The sequence below is a fragment of the Tarenaya hassleriana genome, unplaced genomic scaffold (genome assembly GCF_000463585.1).
Source record: "Tarenaya hassleriana unplaced genomic scaffold, ASM46358v1 Cleome23, whole genome shotgun sequence".
Classification (NCBI taxonomy): domain Eukaryota; kingdom Viridiplantae; phylum Streptophyta; class Magnoliopsida; order Brassicales; family Cleomaceae; genus Tarenaya; species Tarenaya hassleriana.
The window spans coordinates 360,761-375,396 of NW_010965625.1; the positions used below are offsets into that span (position 1 = coordinate 360,761).

At 37.6% G+C, this 14,636-nt stretch overlaps 3 protein-coding genes across 3 annotated transcripts; 2 read left to right on the forward strand and 1 right to left on the reverse strand.

Annotated features, from left to right (window-relative positions):
• Positions 1-1,502: 1,502 nt before the first annotated feature.
• Positions 1,503-4,850, forward strand: LOC104815223 (ATP-dependent Clp protease proteolytic subunit-related protein 1, chloroplastic-like). The gene is made up of 9 exons (XM_010543543.2): positions 1,503-1,805; positions 2,614-2,729; positions 2,855-3,064; positions 3,150-3,254; positions 3,361-3,423; positions 3,622-3,733; positions 4,101-4,162; positions 4,253-4,435; positions 4,525-4,850. The coding sequence occupies exons 1-9, from the start codon at positions 1,571-1,573 to the stop codon at positions 4,603-4,605; spliced, it is 1,167 nt and encodes a 388-aa protein (XP_010541845.1). The 5' UTR covers positions 1,503-1,570; the 3' UTR covers positions 4,606-4,850.
• On the forward strand, positions 4,611-7,431 carry LOC104815404 (ATP-dependent Clp protease proteolytic subunit-related protein 1, chloroplastic-like). Its single transcript, XM_010543789.1, has 8 exons — positions 4,611-4,646; positions 5,616-5,645; positions 5,731-5,835; positions 5,942-6,004; positions 6,203-6,314; positions 6,682-6,743; positions 6,834-7,016; positions 7,106-7,431. The coding sequence occupies exons 1-8, from the start codon at positions 4,611-4,613 to the stop codon at positions 7,184-7,186; spliced, it is 672 nt and encodes a 223-aa protein (XP_010542091.1). The 3' UTR covers positions 7,187-7,431.
• Positions 7,432-10,958: 3,527 nt separating this feature from the next.
• On the reverse strand, positions 10,959-12,009 carry LOC104815224. The gene is made up of 2 exons (XM_010543544.2): positions 11,758-12,009; positions 10,959-11,255 (listed from the first exon to the last, which is right to left on the reverse strand). Exons 1-2 carry the CDS (start codon positions 12,007-12,009, stop codon positions 11,070-11,072), a joined length of 438 nt encoding a protein of 145 aa, XP_010541846.1. The 3' UTR covers positions 10,959-11,069.
• Between the last annotated feature and the right edge of the window lie 2,627 nt (positions 12,010-14,636).

The following is a 14,636-nucleotide window of genomic DNA, read 5'->3' on the forward strand; positions in this document are numbered from 1 at the left end:
CGGACTTGGGCATAATCTCGCGTTCCAGAAGAAGCAGGAGGTGTCCGGAGCAAGCAGGAGGTGTAACACGCCGGTAAATCAGTGAAATTGCGGCGGTGACTCAGCGGAAAGGAGAGAGACGCCGCGTGACCTGACCAAGACCGCCGGAACGGACGGTCTGCGCAAGCGGAACGGACGTTCCGCTTGGTCTGGAACGGACGGTCTGCTTGTTCAGACCGGACGTTCCGACCCGTTTTCGCCCGTTTTTCTCGCTCGTTTCGGTCCAATCCTTCGGGTCAACTTGGTTAGGGTCTAATTCAATATTTTAGGGACATTTTTATGACTCATATTTGATTTTCTAAAATTCGGTTTGAAAGTCGAATTTACGGGTTATTACATTAATTTAATAATAGATTTTTTTTAAAAAAATTATTAGGGGAACATGTGTTAAATTAACCATTCGTATTTGTATATGTGATGCATTACTCTATATCAATGTATATATATAAAAAATCAATATATAAGTTAATATATTAATGATAGATTAACTCTTCTCACCTCAAAGTGAATTTACTCCTATTTGAGGACACGTGTCAAGCAAAGGAGATGAACTCTACTTTTATATATAAGATGATTTCATTTATTCTTGACATTTTATCAATATCATATATATATATATATATATGACTTTTCCAAACATGTAATAAACCAGAAAATTAAAAGCAACATTTTATATTGATTGTTGTTTTAATTGCTTACCAATAAGTTAAATGGTAACTACTCTAATCTCAACTAAATTTTACCATTTAATAGTTGTTTATTGTATTCAACTATTCTTACTTAACTCCATTAATTTAAATGTTTAGATATAAATTCTAAACTCTAAATCATGTATCTTTAAGTCCGAACCTTTAAAAACTTAAACTAAGGTGTCAATCGGGTCAGTCCGAACTCCATATTCGACCTGAGGATTTCGGATTAGGACTCGTATAGATCCGATTATTTTTTGATCTGAATAACCAAATCTAAAATTCGATTTTATAGTTTTCGGATTTGAGTTCACGTCTGTCTGGCTCGCTAAATTTATTCTTCAAATTTTTTATTACTTTTTAAAAAAATCGGATTTTTAGATCGATCCGAAACTCGATATAAACCCGGCCTGAAAGTACAAAAAATTTTAGATCTAAATATCTCTATCCAAAACCAGTTATTTTTGGGATGGATCGAGTTGGATTTCAGATCTTAGACCAAAATTGACACCATAATTCTGAATTGATTCGGTTTCAATCCATTCATTTCGATAAGAATGTTGCCGAAAAAAAATCGGAATAAAATTTGGTTATATTTAGTGTATGTTATTATGTTCGACTCGGTTGGTTCAATTTCTTAGTCTTGCCATTTCCTCAATAATCCCGGTCCGGTTCATGATTCAACTCATACCCCAAACCGATCCCGGTTCGGTATGATTCCACGGCTCTCATTTCATGCCGAAAAAAAAAGAATTGCATGAAATCCCTAATTTCGCCTCGGAAAATTCCCCAAATTCATCATCGTTCAATCTTCTTCTTCATCTTCCTTCGCTACGTCACAAATGGCGACGTCTCTGGTCTCTTCTCTTACTCCACAGCTCAACCATGAAGCTCTCAGCTCGACTTCTGTTTTTCCCAAATCATCGTTTTTGTCGGGCTCCAAGCTCTTCGTCTTACAGATGCCTCGCTCTAACATCCATCGAAGTACAAGAAGATGTCACTGTTTTGTCTCCGCTCAAACTTCGAACTTCGATCATATCCCGAAACAGTTTCGGGAAGAAAATCTCAAAGACGGATGTATTGCCTTCTCTCTCTCTCTCTCTCTCTCTCTAATTTCTTCTGGTTTCTCTGCTTTCTGTTTGTTGTTTCCGCTTTTTCTGATTCTGGGCCTCGAATCTTTTTGTCCCTTTTGTGATTTTTTTGTTGTTGTGAATTTTATTACCAGGTTACAGAAGTGTTTTGCTGAGTTATGTCTTGGTTCCTCTGGATTCTAATAATTAGCGTAACACGAAGTAGCTTAGAATGTTTCATGTGAATTCATCTAAATGATTTTTAAACTTGGTTCTCGTGTTCTTGATTCAACCAATAAATCCTGAATTTTTCTAACGCACAATTGATCGAATTGACAAGATTCTGTGGTGCATTTTGCTGTAACCAGGGATCCAGGACACTGCCCATCTTGTTCAACACAATCACAAAGTTTAGTTCTTCATTAATTTGGTGTCAGTATTCTAGAGATGATTACTTGGAGCAATTCTGGGTTTGTTTGGACACTTTTTTTTTCTTTTTTGGTTTTTGTTATGAAGTGTTGAAAGTCTGTCTGTCTGTCTGTCTGGTTTCTGTTGTCATAGGCTTGTGTTGCACCATTCATGTTGGTTGTTGCCTCCTCTAATATTCTGATTAAAGGAGTTAGTTTTAGTGAGACAAAATTTAGCTGATGAAAGGCTTCATCTTTTCTAAGTTACGTACTTGATCTTTGCAGTTCTTGCCTGAGATTGAACATTTGTGCATAAGAAAGTAAATGGAATAACCAACGGTTGGAAATCACAATCGTTTTGGCAGATTCAATGCTCTGAACTACCATCTTTCTTCTTGTCTTTTATAGTAATGGAGAACTTCAAGAACGTGCCTAAGCAATTGTATGGTCTAACTCCATCTCAAATGGACATGTTCATGAGAGACGACGGCCTTGTGAACAGGCAGGCATCAAGGGTTACAGAGGTTATATCTTTATAACCTCTTGTTTCCGATCATGTGTTATCCCGGTGTCTGAGAACATGTAGTAGGGGAACATAGTTGTTTCCCGAACTGGTACCTATCCTGACATACTGATGTTTGTTAAACAGGAAAGCATCTCGGCTAAAAGAAATTATTTGGACAATGGAGGGGCATGGAGTATGTCAGCTGTGACTGGTCCTGAAAGATACAGCATGAGTGTCCGCATGTACAGAGGCGGAGGTGGAGGCGGAGGCCGAGGCAGAGGAAAGGGACCTGGTGCTCCTCCAGATTTACCCTCTTTACTCTTGGATGGTCGCATAGTTTATCTGGGAATGCCGGTATGGAAATTTCATACTCGTTTTGCCTTTATTCTATTTCCTCATAGCCCCAGTGTTTCATCCTAATCTTGCATTTTACTTGCAGATTGTCCCAGCAGTTACCGAGTTGATCATTGCTCAGTTTATGTACTTAGATTATAATGACTCTTCAAAGCCTATATTTCTCTATATAAACTCATCGGGGACACAGGTCAGTAACATGACTTCTGTTGTAGTTTTCTGGTATGATTCTTCCTTCCTGCTCTTTTACTCTAAACAATGTGTCTAAAGTTTTGGCCTTTGCAAATGCCTTGTAGAATGAGAAGATGGAGACTGTTGGATCAGAGACTGAGGCTTTTGCCATAGCTGACGCTATGTGTGTAAGTGACATCACTAACTTGTATAGTATATTTGCTTACCTTTTGGGATAATATCATATGGTTCTCGTGTCGGGCCGAAACATTCTTTTTGCTAATTATCTCACTTGATTATGTTTTGGTATACCATATGTAAACGAATTTCCCTTCAACCTGCCTCTGTCCTGATCTCTTCATTGTTTGCTTTTTTTTGTCTAAAAGTACGTCAAACCAGATGTTTATACCATCAATTGTGGCATGGCTTATGGTCAAGCGGCAATGCTTCTGTCTCTTGGGAACAAAGGGAAGCGTTCAGTACTACCACATTCATCGAGTATGGTTCTCTTCTTTCATGATTCGAGCTTACAAACTGTACTGGTCTTCTTTTGAAACTCACCCGTCATTAGTTACAGATTCCCGTTGCTAAGAAGCTATCTAAGCTCGTTCATTTGGTTCTAATATTTGTTATCTTATGCTTCACTTTGGTTTCATCAATCTGGCCTTAACTTCTGCAAAACTCGTCTCTTGATAACTTCTATTTAGCTTCAACGATGGTGGAACAGTTCTGTCAGATCTTTTTGTCACCATCTTCATCTACGTATAAAAAAGAAAGTTATTTGATTCTTCATCTGGTTCTCGTTCTTATTCCCATTAACACCATATGTGATGTTTCCAAATTTCAATGATTTTTTGTGGTGCAGCGAAATTATATCTGCCTAAAGTGAACAGATCAGCAGGAGCTGCCATAGACATGTGGATAAAGGTTTATATCCACATTCTGTTACCATTTTATCCATCGCCCTTGTTTTATTTTTCTTTATTGTATCTTGAAACGATGAGAATCTTGTCTCAGGCTAAGGAACTTGATTCAAATACGGATTACTACGTGGATCTATTAGCACAGGGAACCGGGAAATCCAAGGAGGAGATCTACGAGGACATCAAGCGACCTAAGTATCTCCAAGCACAAGATGCTATCGACTATGGCATTGCAGACAAGATAGCTGACAAAACAGAGAAACGGTATCACAAAAAGGTAAACCTTCGACATCATTCCCCGAACAAGTACCCTTTTTTTTGTTGGTATTGCCTTGTTTTGTAGTAATGGGACATGTGCTGATTTAGGACAAGGATATGAGTGCTCGACTTAGAGCCATGGGGTTACCTGAAGGAGGCACTTCGCCAGCTCCATCCGGGTTTAGGTGATGGAAATGGCAAGCACTGTTTCCGCAGGATCACCCGACGAGGTAAGATATCTGCTTGCCTAGTCTCTCTGGAACACTTTGTGGTTACAGACTTACAGTCTTAGGCCTATATTTTCAAAGACATAGGGCTACTCATGTGGCAATTTGAATGAAAAGATACTTACAAATGTGGGTGTATACATGCATGTAACCTATTTTATGCCATCAACTTCACTTAAAATGTGAAATGGTTTGCATTTTCCGACACTACAAACCCGAATCCTCACCGATTATTACAGATTCTGATAAGCAGGGCAAACACAACAGATAAGAAACCAAAACCCGAAGCGTGAAAGCTGATGATACATACAGGCTGAACCAATCTCTTCTGCAGATAAACATGTAATAACATCAAGAATCTGATGTGACAGTCTGTTTACTACGCGGAAAAACGAGTTCAGGTTTCAGAACGGTCTAGAGTTTAGGGTACAAAGTTACCATGCAGGTAAACGATTTTAGGGACTCGGAATGGTTTAGAGTTTAGGGTATAGGGTTATTACCATGCAGGTTGACGTGTTTAGGGTTTCGGAATGGATTAGGGTTTGGGGTTTTAGAAAGAAGGGAAGAATCTGTTGAGACGGAAGGGTAAAGCGTAGAACTCTTCGGTTCGAGAATCGGTGTGGAAACCTCTGAACTTCGCCCACCAATGTCTTCCACTGTCTCTCCTAACTGAAGCATGTCCGTAGCTGTGAGTACAGTCCAACAAGAATGCCGCTATTATCCCCACTGTTGCAGCCGACGAGAAGATCACTTGCATTATCACGTTGAACTTCATTGATCAAAACATAAAAAAAAAAAAAAAAAGGCGAATCAGTTCAGGGTAGATCGTAAGATTAAGATAGGGAAAACACATATATATACTTTTTTTCTTAGTTCGACTATGATTTGATGTGTTCGGGTGTGTGATCTTAGACCGAAGTCGAATAAATTAGGGGTGGGCATGAGCACCCACAATGTCGAGTATTTGCTCAGTCCGTGAGCATAGTTTATCTGGGAATGCCGGTATGGAAATTTCATACTCGTTTTGCCTTTATTCTATTTCCTCATAGCCCCAGTGTTTCATCCTAATCTTGCATTTTACTTGCAGATTGTCCCAGCAGTTACCGAGTTGATCATTGCTCAGTTTATGTACTTAGATTATAATGACTCTTCAAAGCCTATATTTCTCTATATAAACTCATCGGGGACACAGGTCAGTAACATGACTTCTGTTGTAGTTTTCTGGTATGATTCTTCCTTCCTGCTCTTTTACTCTAAACAATGTGTCTAAAGTTTTGGCCTTTGCAAATGCCTTGTAGAATGAGAAGATGGAGACTGTTGGATCAGAGACTGAGGCTTTTGCCATAGCTGACGCTATGTGTGTAAGTGACATCACTAACTTGTATAGTATATTTGCTTACCTTTTGGGATAATATCATATGGTTCTCGTGTCGGGCCGAAACATTCTTTTTGCTAATTATCTCACTTGATTATGTTTTGGTATACCATATGTAAACGAATTTCCCTTCAACCTGCCTCTGTCCTGATCTCTTCATTGTTTGCTTTTTTTTGTCTAAAAGTACGTCAAACCAGATGTTTATACCATCAATTGTGGCATGGCTTATGGTCAAGCGGCAATGCTTCTGTCTCTTGGGAACAAAGGGAAGCGTTCAGTACTACCACATTCATCGAGTATGGTTCTCTTCTTTCATGATTCGAGCTTACAAACTGTACTGGTCTTCTTTTGAAACTCACCCGTCATTAGTTACAGATTCCCGTTGCTAAGAAGCTATCTAAGCTCGTTCATTTGGTTCTAATATTTGTTATCTTATGCTTCACTTTGGTTTCATCAATCTGGCCTTAACTTCTGCAAAACTCGTCTCTTGATAACTTCTATTTAGCTTCAACGATGGTGGAACAGTTCTGTCAGATCTTTTTGTCACCATCTTCATCTACGTATAAAAAAGAAAGTTATTTGATTCTTCATCTGGTTCTCGTTCTTATTCCCATTAACACCATATGTGATGTTTCCAAATTTCAATGATTTTTTGTGGTGCAGCGAAATTATATCTGCCTAAAGTGAACAGATCAGCAGGAGCTGCCATAGACATGTGGATAAAGGTTTATATCCACATTCTGTTACCATTTTATCCATCGCCCTTGTTTTATTTTTCTTTATTGTATCTTGAAACGATGAGAATCTTGTCTCAGGCTAAGGAACTTGATTCAAATACGGATTACTACGTGGATCTATTAGCACAGGGAACCGGGAAATCCAAGGAGGAGATCTACGAGGACATCAAGCGACCTAAGTATCTCCAAGCACAAGATGCTATCGACTATGGCATTGCAGACAAGATAGCTGACAAAACAGAGAAACGGTATCACAAAAAGGTAAACCTTCGACATCATTCCCCGAACAAGTACCCTTTTTTTTGTTGGTATTGCCTTGTTTTGTAGTAATGGGACATGTGCTGATTTAGGACAAGGATATGAGTGCTCGACTTAGAGCCATGGGGTTACCTGAAGGAGGCACTTCGCCAGCTCCATCCGGGTTTAGGTGATGGAAATGGCAAGCACTGTTTCCGCAGGATCACCCGACGAGGTAAGATATCTGCTTGCCTAGTCTCTCTGGAACACTTTGTGGTTACAGACTTACAGTCTTAGGCCTATATTTTCAAAGACATAGGGCTACTCATGTGGCAATTTGAATGAAAAGATACTTACAAATGTGGGTGTATACATGCATGTAACCTATTTTATGCCATCAACTTCACTTAAAATGTGAAATGGTTTGCATTTTCCGACACTACAAACCCGAATCCTCACCGATTATTACAGATTCTGATAAGCAGGGCAAACACAACAGATAAGAAACCAAAACCCGAAGCGTGAAAGCTGATGATACATACAGGCTGAACCAATCTCTTCTGCAGATAAACATGTAATAACATCAAGAATCTGATGTGACAGTCTGTTTACTACGCGGAAAAACGAGTTCAGGTTTCAGAACGGTCTAGAGTTTAGGGTACAAAGTTACCATGCAGGTAAACGATTTTAGGGACTCGGAATGGTTTAGAGTTTAGGGTATAGGGTTATTACCATGCAGGTTGACGTGTTTAGGGTTTCGGAATGGATTAGGGTTTGGGGTTTTAGAAAGAAGGGAAGAATCTGTTGAGACGGAAGGGTAAAGCGTAGAACTCTTCGGTTCGAGAATCGGTGTGGAAACCTCTGAACTTCGCCCACCAATGTCTTCCACTGTCTCTCCTAACTGAAGCATGTCCGTAGCTGTGAGTACAGTCCAACAAGAATGCCGCTATTATCCCCACTGTTGCAGCCGACGAGAAGATCACTTGCATTATCACGTTGAACTTCATTGATCAAAACATAAAAAAAAAAAAAAAAAGGCGAATCAGTTCAGGGTAGATCGTAAGATTAAGATAGGGAAAACACATATATATACTTTTTTTCTTAGTTCGACTATGATTTGATGTGTTCGGGTGTGTGATCTTAGACCGAAGTCGAATAAATTAGGGGTGGGCATGAGCACCCACAATGTCGAGTATTTGCTCAGTCCGTGAGCATAGTTTATCTGGGAATGCCGGTATGGAAATTTCATACTCGTTTTGCCTTTATTCTATTTCCTCATAGCCCCAGTGTTTCATCCTAATCTTGCATTTTACTTGCAGATTGTCCCAGCAGTTACCGAGTTGATCATTGCTCAGTTTATGTACTTAGATTATAATGACTCTTCAAAGCCTATATTTCTCTATATAAGGCATCGGTATACTCCAGACAAGGGAGAGAAAGTGTCAGTTCTGGTGACTTCAGGATCATGTATAGACGCATTTAAAACATTTCCTTTCAAAAATCGTTTGAAATCATAAACGATGTTTCCGTGGGTTTCAAGCAATTCCTTCCCGTGGAAAGAACTGCTCTGATACCACAAGCTGTGACACCCGTAACCCGCCTCCCGCTCACGAGTTGTGCCACATGGACGCTCAACCATATAATAAAATAGAGGGAATTTAAAAACATTTTACTTGATTACCCCCCCAGCGGAAAAACAAGTATATGTTTAACAAACCCACGTACAGTATACACACCAACATAAGACGGTGAATCCGATATAATACAAAATCCAGTCACCGTCAACAACAAAACATCACAAGACTGAGAAAAAGTAAAGTAATATAAGTGTATGACATATATACACACCGCATGCCATCAAACAAAGTTCACTCAATCACGCAAGTACACCCTTATCAATCACACACAATCCGAATGACAAGTCATCGGATATAACCGTCAAATCCTCTCTATGTGCGTCGCACACATAGGACACCGCACGGATCTGGTAGCACCAGTCCAGGACACTTATACCAGTCATAGCTCGACCCATCGGGTCTATCAGTAACATCAGTATCGTCAAATCATCTCCACGTGTGTATCACACCCGTGGGTAAGGACTCTCCATGTGCAACGCACATCCCCCGCTCTCCTCGGCAACCGCCGAAACAATAAAACACGTCATCCAGTTCCCTACTCCATAAAACATAATACATCAACCACCCCCTCTGATATCGATGTCACCTCTCGATACCAGAGCGCCAGGTGCCTCCTACAGGTCACCACCGACTATGTCGAGTGAAGTCAGTACACAACTGACAACCTCTCGCCGGCCGTCCGCCACGGAAAAGCTCATCAGACCCGAGCTCAGGTCTTTCAGAGTCTTTCTGCACAACCTCGTCGGGAGAATCGCTCAATCCCGAGTCACGGGTAAATGTGTTGCCAGTCTCTGCCGGGAGAATCACTCAATCCCGAACCCGTTCCATAGCTAGTAGAACGTTGGCGCGGTTATAGAGTAACCGTAGGATTTCCTCAACCCCGTGATAGCCGAATCACTCAAGACTATCACGCGTATCATCGGCTCCAAGCTCTACCCATAGGCAACCAATCACAATCATGCCTCCTCAAACCCGCTACATTCACACGCTCAACCTTATCCCGACCCTCCGGAATAAAGTCTCATGCCATGCCAACTAACTGATCCCCCAACCACACACACTCATATATCGTTATACTGTAACTTGGCCGTTTTCAATAAAAATAGAAATCTCGGGTTACACCCGAATTCCTCCCTAAGCACATAGCTTAGGACGTTGTTACGCAACGTTTCAGGTCGTGAGCAACAGTAGTGACTGAGGCAGACGTGGGTTCCGGTGACAATTGGACTATCCAGATCATGTATAATTATTTTGTCATACTTTATTTTTTTAAAATAAAGAGTGGTGATCTTTAGACTCTTGTATTATACAATTCACCATTCGTACTATATACTGATATCTTCAAGTACGTGTACAAATGTATTTCTGTATTTTATAATGTCTTCCGCTGTATTATAATTAAAATGAATGTTTTAATCTTCCCGCGATTTTACATTTCGAAATTTTTCAATCGTGATTTTATTTATCCACGTGGCACAAGCGTAAGCGGGATGCGGGTGTCACAGCTACCCTTTTCGAGATTTTCCTCCTGTGATACTCCTTGAGAGGTTCGTTTGCTAGCAAACAATTTTCAGACATTAAACGGTCTTTGATAAAAGCAGATTGACTTGATTCTATGAAGTCAGTGACCTTGTAGCTTAGATGACAACAAGATATCAGCGTGGAGTCGGAGAACTTTTCTCCTCCCTGGAATTTGGGGATCAGTACTAGAGTGGTTGCATCGACAGATTTTGGCAAACTTCTAGTATCAAAGAAATGGGAGATGCCTGCTATAAACTCTTCACCTATTACTTCCCAGCTGATTTGGTAAAATTCAGCTGTGAACTCATCCGGACCCGGAGTTCTGTTCCTTGGCATGGAAAATATTGTTGCCTTGATTTCATCCGGAGTGAGCTATGTTGACATTCTCCGCAATGCATGATATATTTTATAAAAACAATTTTAGTTAGTAAAATATGATAAAATGTATCATTTTCATACCAATCAATTAAATAAGAAATAATTTACACTCTTTTAAAATAATATAAAATGTATGGTATTTTTTACTCAAAATTAATATTTGGTACTTTTTTTTATAACAAGTAGAAAGTTGTTTTTGAGTAAATAAAATAATTGAAGTTATTTTTTAGGTTTGGACTAAAAGTTAAGCATGTTAATTAACCCAAACTTAGTTAATTCAACGAGTGAAATGGAGGCGCAAAACGTTTGTTCCTTTTCGAGTTCGAATCTTAAATTTAGGGGAATATATATTGTAAATCATATGGCTGACCTGCGATCTCGAAATTATTTTGGATCTTGGTATAAGATATTCGGTTATAAAAAAAACGATATCTTTATTTATCAAACCACAGAATAGTTTTTAGAACGCATTTTATGATATGGGGTTTAATTTCTGCTAAATTTATTCAGTTCTTTACTAAGGGATACACATGAACGAGAACTAAGAGTCCCATTTGTAAAGGAACTTATACTCTGATTCTCCCTTTGCGTTGTTACGAGCATAGACTCCATCCTCTCTCGCTTCAAACCTGCATACATTAGGCTTTCGACCTCCGCATGTATCATTTATGAACTCATCGACCGCAATGAACGCATTAAATTTCGCATGGTGTTGGTAATTAGGTCCCTGAAAAAAAAAAAAAGATATCATCCTAACATTAAAAAATTACTCGAAACCACCAAGTTTTATTTTGAATGTATAGAGCTGAACCGAATAATATAAAATCCAATCTAATCTGAACATCTAATTGGTATGACTTTTGATCAAAACGAAAAAATTTTGGGAAAAAAAAAAGAATTTTTATTCATGACATATACCCTAAAAGTTATATAGTTTTTCTCAAATATATAATTCAAACCCAATAAAAAAATAATATGAGAAATTAGCAAAATGTGATGCAGTCTAGTATGAATATTTTATAAACTAAATTCAAATTGAAACCCAAATATAACAATAAAACGCGTTCATAGTTTTACTGACACCGGAAAACTAAGGATTCCAGAAAAAATCAAACCGAAATCGAATCGGGATCCGATATAGCCGAACTGAAATCCCATAATAAAAACCGAACCAAAATAACCGAGACCGAACCGAAAAGAAACAAAAGAGAGATAATTGGTATACTCACCTGCCAGATGTTGCACCAGTACAAAGTATTTACATAGACTGTGAACTTGAGTTGATATATGCCGCCAATGTCTATAATATGATATGGGAAATCCTCGCCTTTTGCTCGGCAGTGTACCTTCATGGCTTTGTTAGATTGGAGGCCATTTTTAAGTTCGATATTAAATCTTCTAAAGAGAGGTGGATAAGCAAATACAGTGGCGGCATCAAGCGACACCAGTACAACCAATAGAGTCGCCACAAACTTGCTCATCTTTTCTATTTGTCTTCTTTGTTTAGTTGTCTACCTATATATATATATATATCTGTGACTGTAGAAAAAATGAACCAAAACATGAAATAAGAAAAAATAAAAAGAGAAAATAATCTGAAAGATATTAAAAGATTGGATATGAATCGCCGTTTAAAAGGAAAATATATTAATCTAAATGTCAAAAGAAGAAAACAAAGTTATAAAGAGTTGAACAAATCTAAATTTCTATCAAATAGTGGAAAAAAAGAAAATGAGGGAACTACCATCAGTTACCAAGACAAATCTAAATTTCTATCAAGCCCGTGAATATAAAAATTTGAAAAAATCTATAAAAAATAGCAAAATTTGTTTTAATGTGTCTTATAAGGATCCCAAATTTCAAATTCAGAAATAAATACAATAATCTGATATCTATTGACGTCGTCATCCATTAGCACCATCATAGATTTGGTATCTATTTGATATAAATTGATCAAATTAAGTTATTTATTTAACAATTAGGAATTTGAGATATTTATGTGGAATATTTAGACAAATTTTGGTATGTTTATAGAAATTTCCCAAAAATACTATAATATTGTAAATGTTAATTAGTTAAATAATCTGAAAATTAAAATTGTCAAATACCCTTCAGAAAAATTATAAATTAATATTTTTAAAGTTAGTAAAGATTAATATTATCTTAAAACTAAAATTAATACATGATAAAAGTCGCTTCAAATACGTTTGAATTTCAATGCTGTTGTATAAATTAAAATTAAATACGAAAGTTTTCATATAACTTTCACATTTTTCAATAAGCCTTTCCTATCATACAAAAGTTTTTACATAAATCGAATTCGCTTCCCTACAGTAAACATGTTTCAAAATAGCTAAACCAAAACTACGGGAGACATCCAATTGAGTTTAGAATTCAATGTTTTGGATCTTCAATGGACCAAATTATTAAACCTATCGTTTTCTTTTAAGGTTACAAGAAACACTAATTGATTTATATAAATCAGCCTGAATTCACCTTAAGGGTAATGCTATCAAATATTGATGATATACATCGTCCTATTCGACCGTTCGGTGGTATTAATGTTATACATCTCGATTACGCACGGGCATACACAACACAGACGATGCGATGCTCGAAATCAAATCCAAAATTGGTATATCTCGATCGAATATATCCGACCTTGTGTAACCATGCATGGATAGTTGATCCCTAGCTATATCCTTTTACGTCGATTACTATGGTTCATTTCTTCGTGTAAGCACAATGTACTTGAATTGCAGTCCAAACTAACCAAAACCCGAATCAAATGAAATCCATGATAATTCGAAATAAAATGAGTTACTATAATCGAACCGAAACAAATATAAGACAAACTCAATGAGGTTTTAATTACACTTCGATTCATCTTTTTACAAATTCCAATCAACTTGTGGTGTAAAAAAACTAATTTATGCATTCGTGCCAAAGTGTCAAATGCAAAATACTTTCATATTTTCATGGATTTGATTTTATAAAAACTCAAACAATAAACACGATTTGACTTTATATAATTTATAAAAACTATCAATAAAATATAGATTAGAAAAACATGGAATAATTTTAGGGACTACGGCTGTTAAGAGGTTCTCTCGTTTTTTGCGTTTTATATTTTTTCTTGATAGATAAAAAATAATAAATTTTAAAATTTCTTTTACAAGGTGTAAAACCCTAATTCTATTAAAATAAATAGATATATTTTTTTTAAAATACCCTTTGATTGGTTCTTATGTATCAAAGAATTAAAATTAATATTAAGACTTGAAAGTTCAAATTATGGGTTATCCAACATCTTATTTTCTAACATTCTCCCTTTTGACTTATGTGAATAATTGGGGCATATCTATATGACAATTTCATGTGGTTCATCTAGTCACTCGTTCTCAATGAGTACCCATAACTGTGATTCACATCCAATTCACATGATCATTATCATGATCATCAATCACCCCTCATTCTGGTCTTAGTTCATCATCGCTCCCATGATGATATAACTGATCAGGGAGTTTAGAATCATTCTATAATGATTCAAGGATACCAATATGTAACGATCATGCGAATTATAGAAAAGAAAAGTAATGCATTCATAAACCAAATGAACCAATACAAAGTCAAATGCCATATCACAGATCATCGTAGAACATTAAAACCAACATTCCTCTGTGAACCAAATAGTCCGCTGGTGACAATCAATCTGTGCTCGATGCTTGGATAACCAATCCATTCCCACTATCAGGTCGTAACCACGTATAGGTACAACAATAAAATCTACAGTTAGCATCCTTTCGTAGATAGCCAATGGCATGCAATGCAAAATACCTTGTGTCGAGAGAGTCTGTCCCGCTGGTGTACATACCATGAAATGGGTAGTCGTGTCGATCTCCATGATCGAAAACTCTCCCACCTTCTTCACACTTAGGAATTTGTGTGTAGCTCTTGTATTAAAAAAATGGTATATGCAACATCATGTATGCAAATTGTACATATGATGGTGGCAGTGTTCGTCTTCTCAAGATACTCCTCATCAGTGGCCTTATATGTGGCCATCGACTGTGCTGCATACAACTCTTCCTTGATGTATGCTCCTCCA

Excerpts from the sequence above, each read along its gene's own strand:
- LOC104815223 (XM_010543543.2), top strand. The coding sequence starts at position 1,571 with ATGGCGACGTCTCTGGTCTCTTCTCTTACTCCACAGCTCAACCATGAA. Across the intron at positions 2,730-2,854 it reads AGGCATCAAGGGTTACAGAG|GAAAGCATCTCGGCTAAAAG; the intron begins GTTATATCTTTA and ends TTTGTTAAACAG. Across the intron at positions 3,065-3,149 it reads TAGTTTATCTGGGAATGCCG|ATTGTCCCAGCAGTTACCGA; the intron begins GTATGGAAATTT and ends TTTTACTTGCAG.
- LOC104815404 (XM_010543789.1), top strand. The coding sequence starts at position 4,611 with ATGGCAAGCACTGTTTCCGCAGGATCACCCGACGAG. Across the intron at positions 5,836-5,941 it reads TAAACTCATCGGGGACACAG|AATGAGAAGATGGAGACTGT; the intron begins GTCAGTAACATG and ends AATGCCTTGTAG. Across the intron at positions 6,744-6,833 it reads CCATAGACATGTGGATAAAG|GCTAAGGAACTTGATTCAAA; the intron begins GTTTATATCCAC and ends ATCTTGTCTCAG.
- LOC104815224 (XM_010543544.2), bottom strand. The coding sequence starts at position 12,009 with ATGAGCAAGTTTGTGGCGACTCTATTGGTTGTACTGGTGTCGCTTGAT. Across the intron at positions 11,256-11,757 it reads ACTGGTGCAACATCTGGCAG|GGACCTAATTACCAACACCA; the intron begins GTGAGTATACCA and ends TTTTTTTTTCAG.